We start from the raw sequence: 14,801 nt of genomic DNA, 5'->3' as shown, positions 1-14,801 counted from the left end.
TGAATACAACAGTCATCCCAAAGTGATTAATGTTTTTAATGTCATGTATCTTGAGTGTAGCAACAGAGATTGTAATCCTGCATTTCTTCAAGGGGAAAGTCCATTTCAGTTGAGGAAATGAAACAAAAGAACAAAGTTAAAAGAAATGCAAGATCATGTATAGTGAACTAAATTTGCTACAAGTTTAGCTAAAAGCAGTTGCTACTTGAATACATGTCATTTCTTTGTCACATTCTGTGTTTACACTTCACTCTGCACTGAAGCTATAAGCACGTTTTTGGCATCTTCTGCTATGTCATCCAGAGCTCTCTTTAGCATTTTTGAGACTGAGATATAAGACATTCCTCCTGCCACCAAGCTGCCAAGTAGGGGTATGACACTAACAAAATACTCTACTGTATTTTCAGCCACAAACAGGGATATAGAACCCGCTAAGGATAATATTGAAGCTGGGTTTATCCCACCACTCAGTGGCGACTTCATTAGACTTTTGAATTCTTCAATGGTCTTCCCAGAACTTTCACAGAGCTTCTGCAGGGATGGATCATCAAGACCAAAGGTACTGTAGTATGTTTCTATCTCCTTTGTTACAATGGCTAAATCTGCAAAAGCTGAAAGACCAGGAATTGGGACTGTAGCCAATAAAGCAGAGAGTAAAGCAACTTTTCCAATGTTTTCCTCTAGAGCTTTCTTCTTTTTCTCATTGATCTCCAGTGTGATATTTGGCAAAGCCAACATCAGCACACGTCTCTTATGCTGTGGAAGCTCTTGCTCCATTCTCTCCTGCAGCAGATTCAAATCATACTTGCCAAGCTCAAAGTTAGAGATCAGGAACACGACAGGATCCTCTATATCAGCCTTTCTCAGACCTGGACAGAAACAGGACAGGACATCATAAAACAAATCATTCAATATTTTATAGTAATTACTGCATCTAATAAAAACATTGTCATGTGAACTGAATAACCAACCATTTTCACAGTCCTCTCGGATGATATCCAGCATATTTTTCTCATTGAAGCTCTTCTTCCTCTTCTCAGCATCAATGCTTGAGTCAATCTTGGAACGGACAAAATAAAACTTTTTCCCCATTCTCGTGATCTCTTTGGCCAGCTGAGTGTGGCATTCTTTGAACCGATCTAAAGCGATGATGATGAAAAAATCATAGCGCTCAAACTCAACCAGTTTCAGATACTCGTCAGCTTTGAAGTTTGGTGTTCCGATGCCAGGAAGATCCCACACTTTGACATTTTTGTATTTTGGGTGGAGGTAAGCTTCAGGCTTCTTAGTGGTTTCTATGGGGCCAGTTTTAGCAGAACCCTCTTCTTCATCCCCTAAACCCCTGAATGCATTGACAAACGTGGACTTTCCAGAACCGGACTCCCCCGTCACACCAACGTTAAGTTCTACAAGATCCTGTTTTTCAAGGAATTCTTTGATTGTGTTTACCGCTGTTGGGAGATCCTGAGTAGATATGGATTCTTTAATATCGTCCAGGTCCTCCTGAGTTATCATATAGAAATCATCCATCTTAAAAAAAAAAAAAAAATGTCAAGTTCAACAGTGTCATAAAAAGGCAATAGGCTAAGCCTACTCTAAATGTCAGAAGTCCATTTCTCTGCCCAATTTCAGCTGTGACTTAATGTAAGTTCTATGCTCTGGGAACCACGTCTGATTCCTCCAGAGCAGGACCACAGGTCAACAGAGTTAATTCAGCTGCTGCCTCTTGGCCAATTCCATTGAGCAAGGGCCTCTGCTCCCAAGTAAGAGTCATGATATTGACATCTCCAGCGAATTGTGGAGCCTTCATGTTTGGCCCCTTTACAGCTCTCCATGAGGGTAATTAGCACCATTTTGGAGGCTTGAGCCCCATCTACAAGACGTCTCTATGACTTTAAGTGGTCTGTGTTCTCTGACTGATGTGCAGTCCAGAATGAAGACCTGTCCTCTTGTGAAATGTCATCCATTCTAACATTCCTTCAGGAGCTGCTGGAAAAGGGGCACATCCCATTGACACTCAAAGTATAAGTGGCAGACATTGCTGGCCAGTCAGTCAGCAAAAACGTCATTAAGTAGAGACTATCCCGCTGGATAGTAGATGCTATAGCCCTGGCTTATGCCTCAGTGGGCTTGCAGTGTTCTATTGAGGGCCCACTCCACAAGAGGAATGGCCTCCTCATGGGCTTTGTCCAGTGGAGTCTCAATCAAAGGAAATCTAAAGCCTCGTTCAGACTGTCAGCCCAAATCCGATTTTTATGCAAATCTGATTGAAATACGATCATATTTAGGTAGTCTGAACAGCATCGAACTACATGAAATCCAATTTGGTCAAATTTGTTTTGAGCTACATTCTTATGTGGTTTGGAATCCGATTCAAATCGGATTTCTGGAAATCTGTTTCAGTCTGACCGGTCAGATCGGATTTGGCAAAGCTTTTTCATGTTTTCATGCCATGTTAAACGTAAACACGTCAGACATTTTTGCGGAAAACATGGCAAAGTCTTTGCAGAAACAAGCTTGTGTTGTTGCAAACTGCAAATCAAGCGGTAAAAGACAAAATACGGCTAGTATTCGCACCTCTTTGAGTTTTGAAACCAGCAGAGATGGCAGCACAGAATAAAGTCGTACATTCCAGCTTCCTGCATTTCTGCCGCTGCTTTAGAAGACAAAATATAATCCAGCATGACGGCAACATTGTCATATCGCAAGACAGCATCTATATTGCAAACTGTATCGCTGTTGTTGTTGTTTCTAGCTTTGGCATTGCCATAGAAACCAACGCACATTCCATGAAACAAAAGCGCTTATGGACACACAAATCAGATATGAACATTTGGGTAACACTTTACAATACGTGTTCACACATGTGCATTAATTCATGTTTAATTAATGCACAGATAATCACGAGTTAATGTATAATTGATGAAGTACTAAACAATTTATTAATGATTACTACATCAGCAACTAATGAACATTCTATATGATTCATAGATTAAGTAATCAATAAATTGTTATTAGTTAAATGTGTCATAATGTATTAATTCCCTAATAACCCCTTTTGTTAACTAATAGTGTAAATGAATGTATTAATTACCAAAATGGGTTCAACTTGCAGTTGTCTGCATTAATTAATCATTACCTATATTACTTAACAATTAGTTAATAGTTCTGTGCCTCAATAAGTCATAATATAATGATATCTTTACAAATCATTAGCTAATGATTAATTAAAGCAGACAAATGGAAGTTTAAATGCATGGCTTCAACACATTAAGGCACATGACTGGCTAATTCTATATCATAACCACAATGACATATTACTTAACAATTAGTTAATAGTTTTGTGCATCAATAAGTAAAGTCATAACATAATGATATCTTTGCAAATCATTAGCTAATGAATGATTAAAGCAGGCAACTGGAAGTTGAAGTACATAGCTTTGACCACTGTGGTAACTAACACGTGAATTTACACTATTAGTTAATAAAATAAGTTATTATGGAATTAATACATTATGGCACAATTAACTAATAACAATTTATTGATTACTTAATCTATGAATCGTATAGAATGTTCATTAGTTGCTGATGTAGTAATCATTAATAAATTGTTTAGTACTTCATTAATTATACATTAACTCGTGATTATCTGTGCATTAATTAAACATGAATTAATGCTTATTTGTGCACACGTATTGTAAAGTGTTACCAACATTTGTGATACGACTGTGTGGACAGTCAGTTATTCAAATAGGATTGCATCCGGATATGCACAAAATTGGATTTGGGCTGACTGTCTGAACGAGGCTTATGTGATAGCCAGATAGTTTTCCATGTCTACCTTAACTAGGTTTTAAAACCTGGACATCCATGCCCTTCAGGCACAGGCATTGTAATTGGAAAGAGTTTTTGTTGATGTAGACTTCAGCCTTGTGTTTGGGTCTTGTAATTTCAGGTCTATTGGGCCCTTATGAGGCTTAATTCATGCTTCTTAGAGGTCCTCACTACGGGCGCCTTGGGGCTAGTCTGGTTACTAACATAACCTCGGTTCCCTCAGAGAACAGGAAGGAGCATTGTTTACACAATCTTCCTATAAAGTTCACTATTAGTCGAAAGAGCAAACGTGAACAAATCCAGCTTGTAAGTAATAGGAGTTTCCCAATAGCAAGTTACCGAAGCTCATTCCTATTATCTCAGGGAACTGAGGTCACATTAGTAATGGTTTTATCTTTTGGGAAGTCAAACTGACCAACATCTTTCATAATGTAGGCTATTTTTCAGATTTCAACATTTTTCTCTAAAGAGCCTGTTAAGACATTATTTATTCATACTGTATGTTCAATACTTTCTTATAAATAAATAAAGCAAACAATATGAAGCAAACATGTAGGCATCAATCTGACATCTTAAATGCAAATGCAAAAATAAAACAATGAATTAGTATGGTCTAAAAACTGATTCTTGCATGTTTTCAATCTTACCTTTATGTATGCTGTTGTTTCCTTCACAAATGTAAAATTCACTGTTGTACAAAGAAAATGTTTAAATACATTCAATCAAGGTGTCCAAATGAATGAATTAATATTATAATGTGAAGCCTAACTGATTAACCATGCATTATGATAGAAAAGGCTTATAAAAAGCATTTTACATTACAGCATTGAAGAAGACATTAAATATAAAGACATTTACACTAAATGTGAGGTAGCGAAATACAAAATGAGGATACTTCATTTTATAAGAAATTCCTGTCAAGAGTTTAAAAAAAATCTAGATTCTAGAAGCTCAGTGAACAGTAAAAATACATTGCGATGGGGCTGATTAGCCTGTATCTTACCAAATTCTTCTGAGCAGCAAGAAGATCCTGACAGCATATGATCCGAAGTGAAGCCAGTGAAGCCCAGACCTAAACTTTTCTACTTCATGCAAAACAAAACCTGAACAAGATCCACCCCACGAATACTTTCACTTTCACTGCTATGCATCACCGTAGTAACATAATCAGAGACCTTTTGTTCATATCTGTGAATTGTTCTTGTTTCAAACTGGTTCTGTAACTTATTGTTAGTGAAAAGCAGTTCAGTAAGTCATGAATAAAGACTGTCAGGACATCAGTCAAACACAGTCACCTCAAACACTCTACAGCGATTGTACACCAGGATTGAAGTTATTTGAAAAGGCTAAATGTTTAGTAATAGATACGATACTTGCTAGACATGATTACAGCCCTGTTTGGTAAAAATAAAAATTGTTTCAAAAGAATCAGATGTAAAGGTCATGATCCAGGGAAAAAGAACAAAGGGCAATGGCTTATTTACTATTCGATAAAGAAAAAAAAATATTTTGGGAAATGCACGATATTCTATGCTTTGCAGGGCTATTTATGTACGTATATCAGCAACACTGCATTAAAGTTACATATAGTTAATATAGCAATATATACAGTCTAAATATATATGTATTAAATTGATTACAATTAAAAATCTATAAAAATAATCATTTATAATCAGTCAGAGCTAGAAATGTATCTTCATGTTTACAGCTTCATATTATGAGTAGAATGCTTTCTATGGCCGTTTTTAGTTTATAAATCCTGAAAAAATGTCTCTTATGCTGTGGAAGCTCTTGCTCCATTCTCTCCTGCAGCAGATTCGAATCATACTTGCCGAGCTCAAAGTTAGAGATCAGGAACACTACAGGGTCCTCTATACCGGCCTTTCTCAGACCTAGACAGAAACAGGAAAGTTCATCATAAAATAAGCCACAAACAAAAGAAGTACTATTTATTTTTTAATTAATATGAATAATATGCAAATATACAGTCAAGCCCGAAATTATTTACACCCCTGGCACTTAAAGTTACTTAGTTAGTTTTTTTTGACCGGGGGAAATGGGGTAAATATCACATGTATCTTTTATTTTGTAAGTGTTCCTACAGAGATCATAAAGTTACCATTTATGAAAACTTTAATAAAAATAATCTTATATGAACATAAATTAGCTATACATATGTCTTGTAAAATGATATGCCCTGCTGACTCCAGTGATATCAATTGATTTCATTCTAGCTGTTGATGTGGAAATAGTTAAATATTTTACAATAATTACGTGTTTAATTTTTTTCATATGTCTGATAATATAGTTTACAGTTTCATATGAGTTAATGACAACTTGAAAATTGGAGTTTTTCTTATTATAACAATATTATTATGATTATATAATAATAATGTTTCTTTCTTACCAAAGTCAGGCACCAATATTTCTGCCAGTGGGAGCTCACTCTCAATAACACCCTCCTCCGCTCCCCACCTTAAAACACATGTACAGTACATGTGTGTTTTGTTTTTTTGTTTTTAAAGAAACTTGCAAGTGCAAATACAATTTCAACCATAAAAGTTTGGGCACATGACAACTGAGGTCTTCGCAAAGTACAGAGTCCATTTGGCAAGATTCTGTTTTCAGATAAAACCAAAAAATCCACATATAAGATGACATAAACAGATGGACAAGTATATTGAATGAAATATAGATGTTTACTGTCGTTGTAAATAGGAGGATATAATCAAATACCCTGCTCATTTTCTTCTCCGACACTGAAGCATACTACCATAAAACTCCAACGCGATAGCCTAAATATGAGCTATTAATACAAACATTTTTTGTAGTTTAATGTTGAAAATATCATGTAATCACAGAAGTATGAAATGAACAACAAATCCAGACATCAACGCTGGCATTTGTTGAGATTACTAGCTGGTTTGGGTAACTGATCGAGTGAAACCTACATTTTTTCACTTGACAGAAGTGACTGAAATAGCAAGAATCACCAAAAAGTACTTACACTTTCACTGCCATGAATCACCATAGTAATGAATCAGAGGCAAGCAAATGGTTCATTTCATTTCTTGATATCAGTAAATAGTGTCAGCAAATTATTCTTTTCAGTGTGTATTTGTCTTAAAAGCACGAGTGATTAAGCGTATGCCCACTTCTCCAGGCACCACTACACCACTGGGTGCGCCCATTCTCTGACTGCATCGGATTTTTAGTCTCGGCTGCCCGACTGACCTCCAAAAGATACGTGGTCATGACATATGCTTTCAATGACAGATGCTTCCAACTTACGTTGAGAAATGGAGAAAAAAACCTTGGGAGAAACCAGGCTCAGTCGGGGGACCAGTTCTCCTCTGGCCAGACGAAACCAGCATTTTGTACCAATGTCCGATTGTAGAGAATCCTTAGGTCATCAGAAGAGTCAGGAAAGGTCCTTCTGGTGGCCCCACTCTAGTTAGTACAGCTGTTGTCGGCAGCCGATTCCACTGAGGAAAGATCTCCCAAGCGAGAGCAATGATTTGGTACTTCCAACCTGAGTTGTGGAGCCTTTCAATGGAAGCCCTTGCAGTTTGTTGTTGCCAACATTATCTCAGAGGCCAGAGCCCCATCTACTAGACACCTCTATGCACTCAAGTGGTCTGCTTTCCTTGACTGGTATGCAGTCCAGGACAAAGTCCCGTCATCTTGCAACGTGTTGTCCATCTTATTCTTCTTACAAGAGCTGTGGGATACGGGGTGCCATGCTCAAAGTATATGTCGGAGCCATCACAGTGTATCACAATCTCATGGCTGGACAATCTGTAGGGTAGAATGACTTACTCGTTAAATTCTTAAGGGGATCCAGGAGACGTAAACCGCCTTTCTCTTGTACCCTTCCGACCTGGGACTTATCTACGGTACTCAAGGCCCCTGTTTGTTATTATTGTATTATTAGTGTAATTTTGTAAGTGAATTAGTAAATTCACTCAGTGACAGTAGGTGACAAGATAAGAAAACGTCAAATATAGCATTTCTGAAGATAGATCCCTTCAGGTTTGAAATTATAGAAAGCTAGTGAACTTCAAATTTACACATAAGGATGTGAAGAATGACTCTGGTTCAGTGCTCATGGTGGAATATTTGCTTTAATAAAAGTCCATCTCTACAATTAGAATTGTTTCAAACTCAATTCTCAACCTGATCAGTCAAGTTACCTCAATTAAGCTCAAACTCGAAGAAACAATTGCAGTAATGCAAGTCTACAAACAATCATAATTTTTTGTAACTTTACCACAGATCATTTTGTGAAATAGACTGCATGCTCAGTAATGCATGTTTGAACATTTTTCACATTTTAAATCACAAATAACATCATAAGATAAAACTAGGGCAATAACTCAGCACTTGGTTGTTGAGCTGTTAAGGTCTGGTTTCTTGATTTTTTGGCAATTTTGGGCAATGCTTGTTTCTGTGCATCATTGCAGTTTTGGAATGGGTGAATCTCCTGCCGCACTGAAGACACTGGAACGGTTTCTCTCCAGTGTGAGTTCTCTCATGGTCTTTAAGTGCTCCGGACTGTTTGAAACTCTTCTCACAATGCGAACACTTGTAGGGTTTTTCTCCAGTATGGATCCTGCGGTGCACTTTCAGCTGAGTGGCTGCAGTAAAGGCTTTACCACAATCTGTGCACAAATACTCTTTCACACCAGAGTGGATTTTCAGATGGTCTTTAAAACGGATCCGCCATGAAAAACTCTTTCCACAAACAGAACACAAGTAAGGTTTCTCTTTAGTGTGAGTTTTCATGTGGGCCTTTAGGTCTGACTCCAGAACAAACCTCTTATCGCACTGATCACACTTAAACGGCTTTTCTCCGGAGTGAAAGAGTTTATGAATTCGGAGACTATTTGACCATTTGAAACTCTTTCCGCACTGATCACACTTGAACGGCTCTTCTCCGGTGTGAGTTCGTATGTGACTATCAAGGTGAGTTTTAGTTTTAAAACGCTTCTCACAGTGAGGACACGAGAATGGATTTTCTCCAGTGTGAATACACATGTGACGATTAAAGTGGTCTTTACGTCCGAAACTCTTTTCACACTCGGGGCATTTAAATGGCTTCTTATTACTGTGAACCCTCAAGTGAAGATTAAGACTTCCTCGACTTGTGAAAGTCTTTCCACACTCCTGACACGCAAACGGCTTTTCTCCGGTGTGAATCCTGATGTGAATCATAAAGCATTCTTTACGTGCAAAACTCTTTCCACACTGAGGACATGTGAACGGTTTCTCTCCAGTGTGAATTTTAATGTGTTCGTTGAGGTTTCTTTTACTTGAGAAGCTCTTTCCACACTGAAGGCATGTGCAACCATCACCATCATCATTCTCCTCTTTAATAAACTCCATCTTTACATCACAGCTCATTGTTATGTGGTAAGGACGACTGTATCTGGATAAAAAAAACAAGTAATTACACAATACATTATTCCATAAATAATACATAAATCCATAAAGGGTCAACATTAATGATTAATTTGTGACTGTTGTTTTGATTTGATCTCTCCAAGGCACGTTCAGCACTTCCGAAGTATTGCGTCATCCACCTGGAGCTGCTTCTGGGTACGACTAGTTGACATAAAGTTAGATTAAAGTGATTCTTTCTTTTTACATATGTATATTTGACTTGTGCATGGATTAGCTACAGGGGCTTTTATTCACCCCCCAGAGCCGTGTGAGACACATTTTATTATGGATGCATGCATGCACTTTATTGGACTTGTTTTGGACTGATGGAGAGAAACACCCCTCTATGGCGTTCTAAAGCTTGGAAGTGCCAGGATCATTTTTAATGTAACTCTGATTGGATTCATCTGAAAGAAGGAACTCATATGTTGAGGATGCCTAAAGGATGAGTAAATCATAAGGTCATTTTGGTTGAACTATCCCTTTAATTCCAGGGTCTGAACCCCCTAACAAAGTTTCACCTATAAAACCACACTAAAACCTTGACTAAAACACAGTGGTACATTCATAAATGCAAAAAAACTGCTCTTTAGATGCAGGATTATTTTATAACATTAAAAATACTCATAAATCTAAGGCACTCGAGGGTGAAAAAATATAAAAAGCCTTTATTCACATGGCTTAAAAGCACCACATTTGTGCATTTTTAACACAGTCCCTGCTGGAAAAAAAAAAAAAAAAAAAAAAAAAAAAAAAAAAAAACGGCTAAAACCAGTCTAAGCTGGTTGGCTGATCTTAGCTGGTCAGGCTGGGAGACCAGCTAAAACCAGCTACTTCCATTTTAAACAAACTAAGACCAGTCAACCAGCCTAGGCTGGTTTTAGCTTAGGCATTCCATTATTGAATATTTATTATACATTTATATTTTAGTTTATGATATTTTATTAAATAAGACAGTAAAAACGGATTTGCTGGTAAATTACATAAATTTAGATACCTAATCATAGATATGTAACCAGGAAAGTTAATATAGGTAATGTTTGTATGGGTAGCATTAAGATTAACAATTAAATACGGAGTGAATCCGCTAAACTCCTCCAAAGATTGAAGGCACTGACACCTGCATTAATTTCCCCCTAATCAGTTTCTGCAGTTTTCAGCACTGACTCCACTTTAGTTACAGAGAGACAACTGTTAGACATTAACATTACTCACAATATCTAAAGCAATAGAAATGAACTAAAACCAGCACTTACCAAAACACAACAGAGCAAACTCAGATTACTGAAGAGTTCGCGCTGTTATTGTTCTTCTTCTTCTTGTTGTTATTGACGGTGAACAAAACAGTTTAAGATGAAATACCGCCACCTACTGGACTGGAGTTTGGAGTCTCGAATGGAAAAAGAGCTTAAAGTGTTGCTACCACTGATCTATAATGGAGATTATATTATATAAATCGGTGTTTGCTACACAAAAAGACAAAAACATTTAACTTTAAGACTAAACACAGATATTCAAATAGAAATATCATTCATTTATTGAAACATACGGTAAAGTGTTCAGTTGCTTTCCAGATTAAATGCTTGATGAAATGCTTTTCAGAATAAATGTTTTCTTCCGATGACACCTAGTGGCAGTTCAAACCGTATAAAGCCCAAAGTATATTTTACTTTAGTACTTTACTAAACTTAAACAATCATAAATGTTTCTTTAAATTATTTTAGAAACACCTGATTAAACCAAAACAATACCAGGGGCCGTATGTATAAAGCTTCTCAGAGTAAAATTTTAGTCTTAAGTGTTTCAAAATTCTAAGAGTGACGTAATTTTACTCTTATTTCTGGACTTAAGATAAAGAGTGATTGATAAAAGTTCTTAAGTGTTAAGACTAGGTCTCAGCTCCTAAATTATTTAAGAGAGTTGGAGAGGTCTCCTAACCTAGTTAGGAGTAACACAATGGCAGCAAAAAGGAGGAAACACACACTTTACAATCAACATATGACATATTGGAGTTATATGATGATATGGAGTTGATAAAATGATACAATCGTGACCATCAAGCATTCTTTAATGTATTTATTTTTGTAATTGACCAAGTAATAAGCATAATAACTTAATCCACTCTACAAATCAGTGCTCTAGCTGCAATAATATGTTTGTTTGTTTATTTATTTTCACTGGAAAATTTGAAAGATTGTAAAAATGCAGCAAAGCACTGGTGATGACACAGTAAGCAGGGTCTTAAATATTGTGACACTAACCTCACCAAACACATCAGTGACCAAAAGTGATGTGTGGAGGGTTTTAATGACCTCACATTTCACTTAAACCATCAAAATATGAAAAAAAACACTGATCAATGTTGCTAACTGCTTTCAATTGAAAGTAGTTAAAACAGTCACACAATGTAGCTGATGAGGATGAGGACATAATGGTGAGTTCACTGATCTATATAATATAAATATATCAGTGGGAGAGTGTTGTAATCTAAATAAGGTTTAGTCTCAAAGTCTCAAAAGGGGGAAGGACGTCAACAAATCTACTGACAAAATCACTAAACTGTCAACATTGACATTGAATACAACATAATCAGTTATTAATTTTGTGTTGGTCCTCTCTTGTTTTTGCATGTGTTTATAATTTCTTTGTAGGACAGCAATGCCAAAAAATATGACACATTTTACTGCATTATTATCAAAAAAATAAAAGTAAAACAATTGACTCCAAGCAAATATGCAATAATCTTACAAAATCACTAACACTTTTTTCTCTCTCTTGGCCACAATTTAAAGGCAGTTTATTGACTTTCCAACTGACCGTCAAACCATGCTGCAAAACAAGAAACTTTTAAGTTTGTGGGCTTTCTTTGAGTTCTTGGAGCTGTTCACATCATTGCTCCAACTGTAAATGAGGAGACATGGATTTTAAAGCATTAATAATAATTTGTGATAATTTTCCACAATGCAAAGCATTTGATTAAATACACTGAAATATTAAATAGTGTCTTAATTAAATGTTTGTATTGTAGTTCCATCAAATAATTGGTGTTGTTCTGCTGTGACTCACATGAGCAGCTCACTATTGGCTGATTCAGAGGTCAAGGGCGGCCATTTTGTGTTTCAATCATTGTAGTCCTTAATTTACAACACTTAAGTCAGAACTTAAGAATCAGTCTCAAACTTTACTGAAAGTTGCTTTTAGATTCTTTATAAAAGTCTTCTACTCTTAAAAAAGTCCTACTTCTTACTAAGAATTTTTTGACACTTAGGTCAAAGTTTAAGACCACTCTTAAGAGCATTTCTTAGAAGTTTTATACATACAGCCCCTGATCTTTATCTAAAGTATTGTTCCTCAAATGGCATCAAATTGAAATTATAGTCATAAGTTTGCCCTATCATCTTGTGGGATTACAAATTTAAGAATCTGTTTATGATAATGCTGACCCTAGATTCTTACATAGCATCACAGATAAATCTAAAGTTAAGTACATTGAATTTATGTTCATGTGAGTTGACAGTTCAAAGAAGATTAAGTCAAGCAACCCAGTCATCGGACATTAACCTTTGTATCTGTGTACACCTCCTGAACAGTGACATGATTCAGCTGATTGGATCATTTGATAGTGTTATGCTTATTCTTGATTGAATCAAGGATCATCCCTCTGCTTTGTTTGACTTGTCTCCACCTCCAAAAGTCCCACCTCCTTGTAAATGTATAAAAACTATACTGTATAGAACTCAGACAGACTTTGGTCACTGCAGCTACCGACAGCTTGTGATCTCAATAAAGAATCCTGCTGAAGATACAACCAAGTCTCCTGGGGCCTCATGTACAAAGACTTGCGTTGAATTATTACTAAAACATTGCGTACGGACAAAGCTGTAAATGTGCGTACGCAGTAAAAAAAAATCAGATGTATGAAACACTGCGTACACGGAATTCCACGCATATCTCTTTGTACATCCGAATTAACGTGAAATTGAGCGCACATGCACGAGCGCAAAACCGCTCCCTGCCTCCTCCCCCGTATTAATATGGTAATGACTCCACTTTGGCAAAACCAAACGAAAAAGCAAGCAAGAGTGAACTGTGAACGAATTAAAAAAGAAATGGTCCGATGTAAAGGTGCAGGTGGAGAACAGCAGCGACTTAGCCTACGTTTCAGCGCATCAGTCAGAGTCATAGAGCGCAAGCAGATGAACATCGTTGTCTTATAACGGTAAAATATCTTGTTTGAATAAGTGCAACGTTGTCTTTATGAAATAAACAATAGTAGGCCTATGTCTATAAAGGTTCATATAATGTCTCACCACACGGTGTGATGTTGACATAATGTGATTTAGTTTGACACAAAGCAACCGAGTGATCCTTGTCAGCTAGGTAAAATATTTTATAAGAAATTTCTATTTTGATTTTATGGTTATCTGCTTAATTTGCTGATGCTTGTAAATTGCATGATGTAATTTATTAACATTTCATCATATTATATAGCCTATATAGCCATTGAGAGGGACATCCCAGTGGATCGCAGTGTTGTTTGAATTAGTTTACATAAGATATATATATATATATATATATATATATATATATATATATATATATATACACACACATAAGATATTTACATACCCTCTATATGTATATTATCTGTATAAAAGTTATTAATACTAATTAAATATAAAATAAGAATATTATTGTGTGTTAATTTTTTGGTGGTGGAGGGGTTGGGGGTTGGGGGGGTGCCCTTTTTTCAGTTTCAGCACATGCCCCTCAAAAGGTCTGTGCACGGCTCTGGTGCCACCGGCATTTCAGCTGCCCAATCGCCCGCTCTACAAGTGCGAGAATGGGCATCATTGTATCTGTGCTCTTGGTCAGTTTGTGGGTTGTTGAGGGGGGTTAACAGCCACGTCTTTAATGGATAACCGCGGCCTCCTGATATGCAGTTAAATAATTACGCTCAATAAAATAAAATAAAGTAAAACTTAGCTGTTTGCGATTCACGTATCCAAATTGTTCTTCAGATGGCGCCTTTATAGCAATGTCCGTGCAGTCGATCGCTTGCGCTTACATTAGGATAACCAGTGATCGCTGCAAATTGCGCTTTGTTTGGCTGGTCAACTGCATGGAATGGAAATCTTATATACCTGCTAGACATGCGGATGATCCCGTCCCATACAGCTGGCATTGCACGGCTCAAAGACGACTGGCTTAACCCCGAGCGATCTGACAGTTCCCTTTGGAAAGAACAATTTGCCAGGAAACCAAGCGTTATCAGCACCTGTAAGGGAACGGGTAATGCGTGGCTCCTCGCTGTCTCCAAATTTGGACCCAACTCAGCAAAGAGCTCCAAGAGGATAGCTCTTGGAAATCTGAAACAGCTTATAAACCAGTCATCATCGTGGGCCAGAAAATCACTGTGATCCCTAAAAACGCGTTCCCTTCGGATTTGGCCATTGACAATGTCCTCCAATAAGGCCAACACTGCCATTGCCATAGACTAAGGGATGTATACATTTGCAAATGCT

General features: G+C 36.9%; 2 protein-coding genes across 2 annotated transcripts in view; both read right to left on the bottom strand.

Annotated features, from left to right (window-relative positions):
* Positions 1-240: 240 nt before the first annotated feature.
* LOC141343555 (interferon-inducible GTPase 5-like) lies at positions 241-1,530 on the bottom strand. The gene is made up of 2 exons (XM_073848124.1): positions 972-1,530; positions 241-869 (listed from the first exon to the last, which is right to left on the bottom strand). Exons 1-2 carry the CDS (start codon positions 1,528-1,530, stop codon positions 241-243), a joined length of 1,188 nt encoding a protein of 395 aa, XP_073704225.1.
* Positions 1,531-7,952: 6,422 nt separating this feature from the next.
* The window catches only part of LOC141343548 (uncharacterized), a 29,379-nt gene continuing 22,530 nt past the window's right edge, over positions 7,953-14,801 (bottom strand). The window contains exons 2-3 of the mRNA XM_073848115.1: positions 10,700-10,706; positions 7,953-9,154 (exon numbers count right to left, since the gene is read on the bottom strand). Coding sequence (XP_073704216.1) covers positions 8,233-9,154; positions 10,700-10,706 — 929 coding nt within the window. The 3' untranslated portion in view covers positions 7,953-8,232. The remainder of the gene's footprint in view (positions 9,155-10,699; positions 10,707-14,801) is intronic.

This window comes from Garra rufa, chromosome 10, assembly GCF_049309525.1.
Source record: "Garra rufa chromosome 10, GarRuf1.0, whole genome shotgun sequence".
Lineage (NCBI taxonomy): Eukaryota > Metazoa > Chordata > Actinopteri > Cypriniformes > Cyprinidae > Garra > Garra rufa.
The sequence above is the reverse complement of the archived record's forward strand: the minus strand, read 5'-3'. Positions and strand labels throughout refer to the sequence as shown.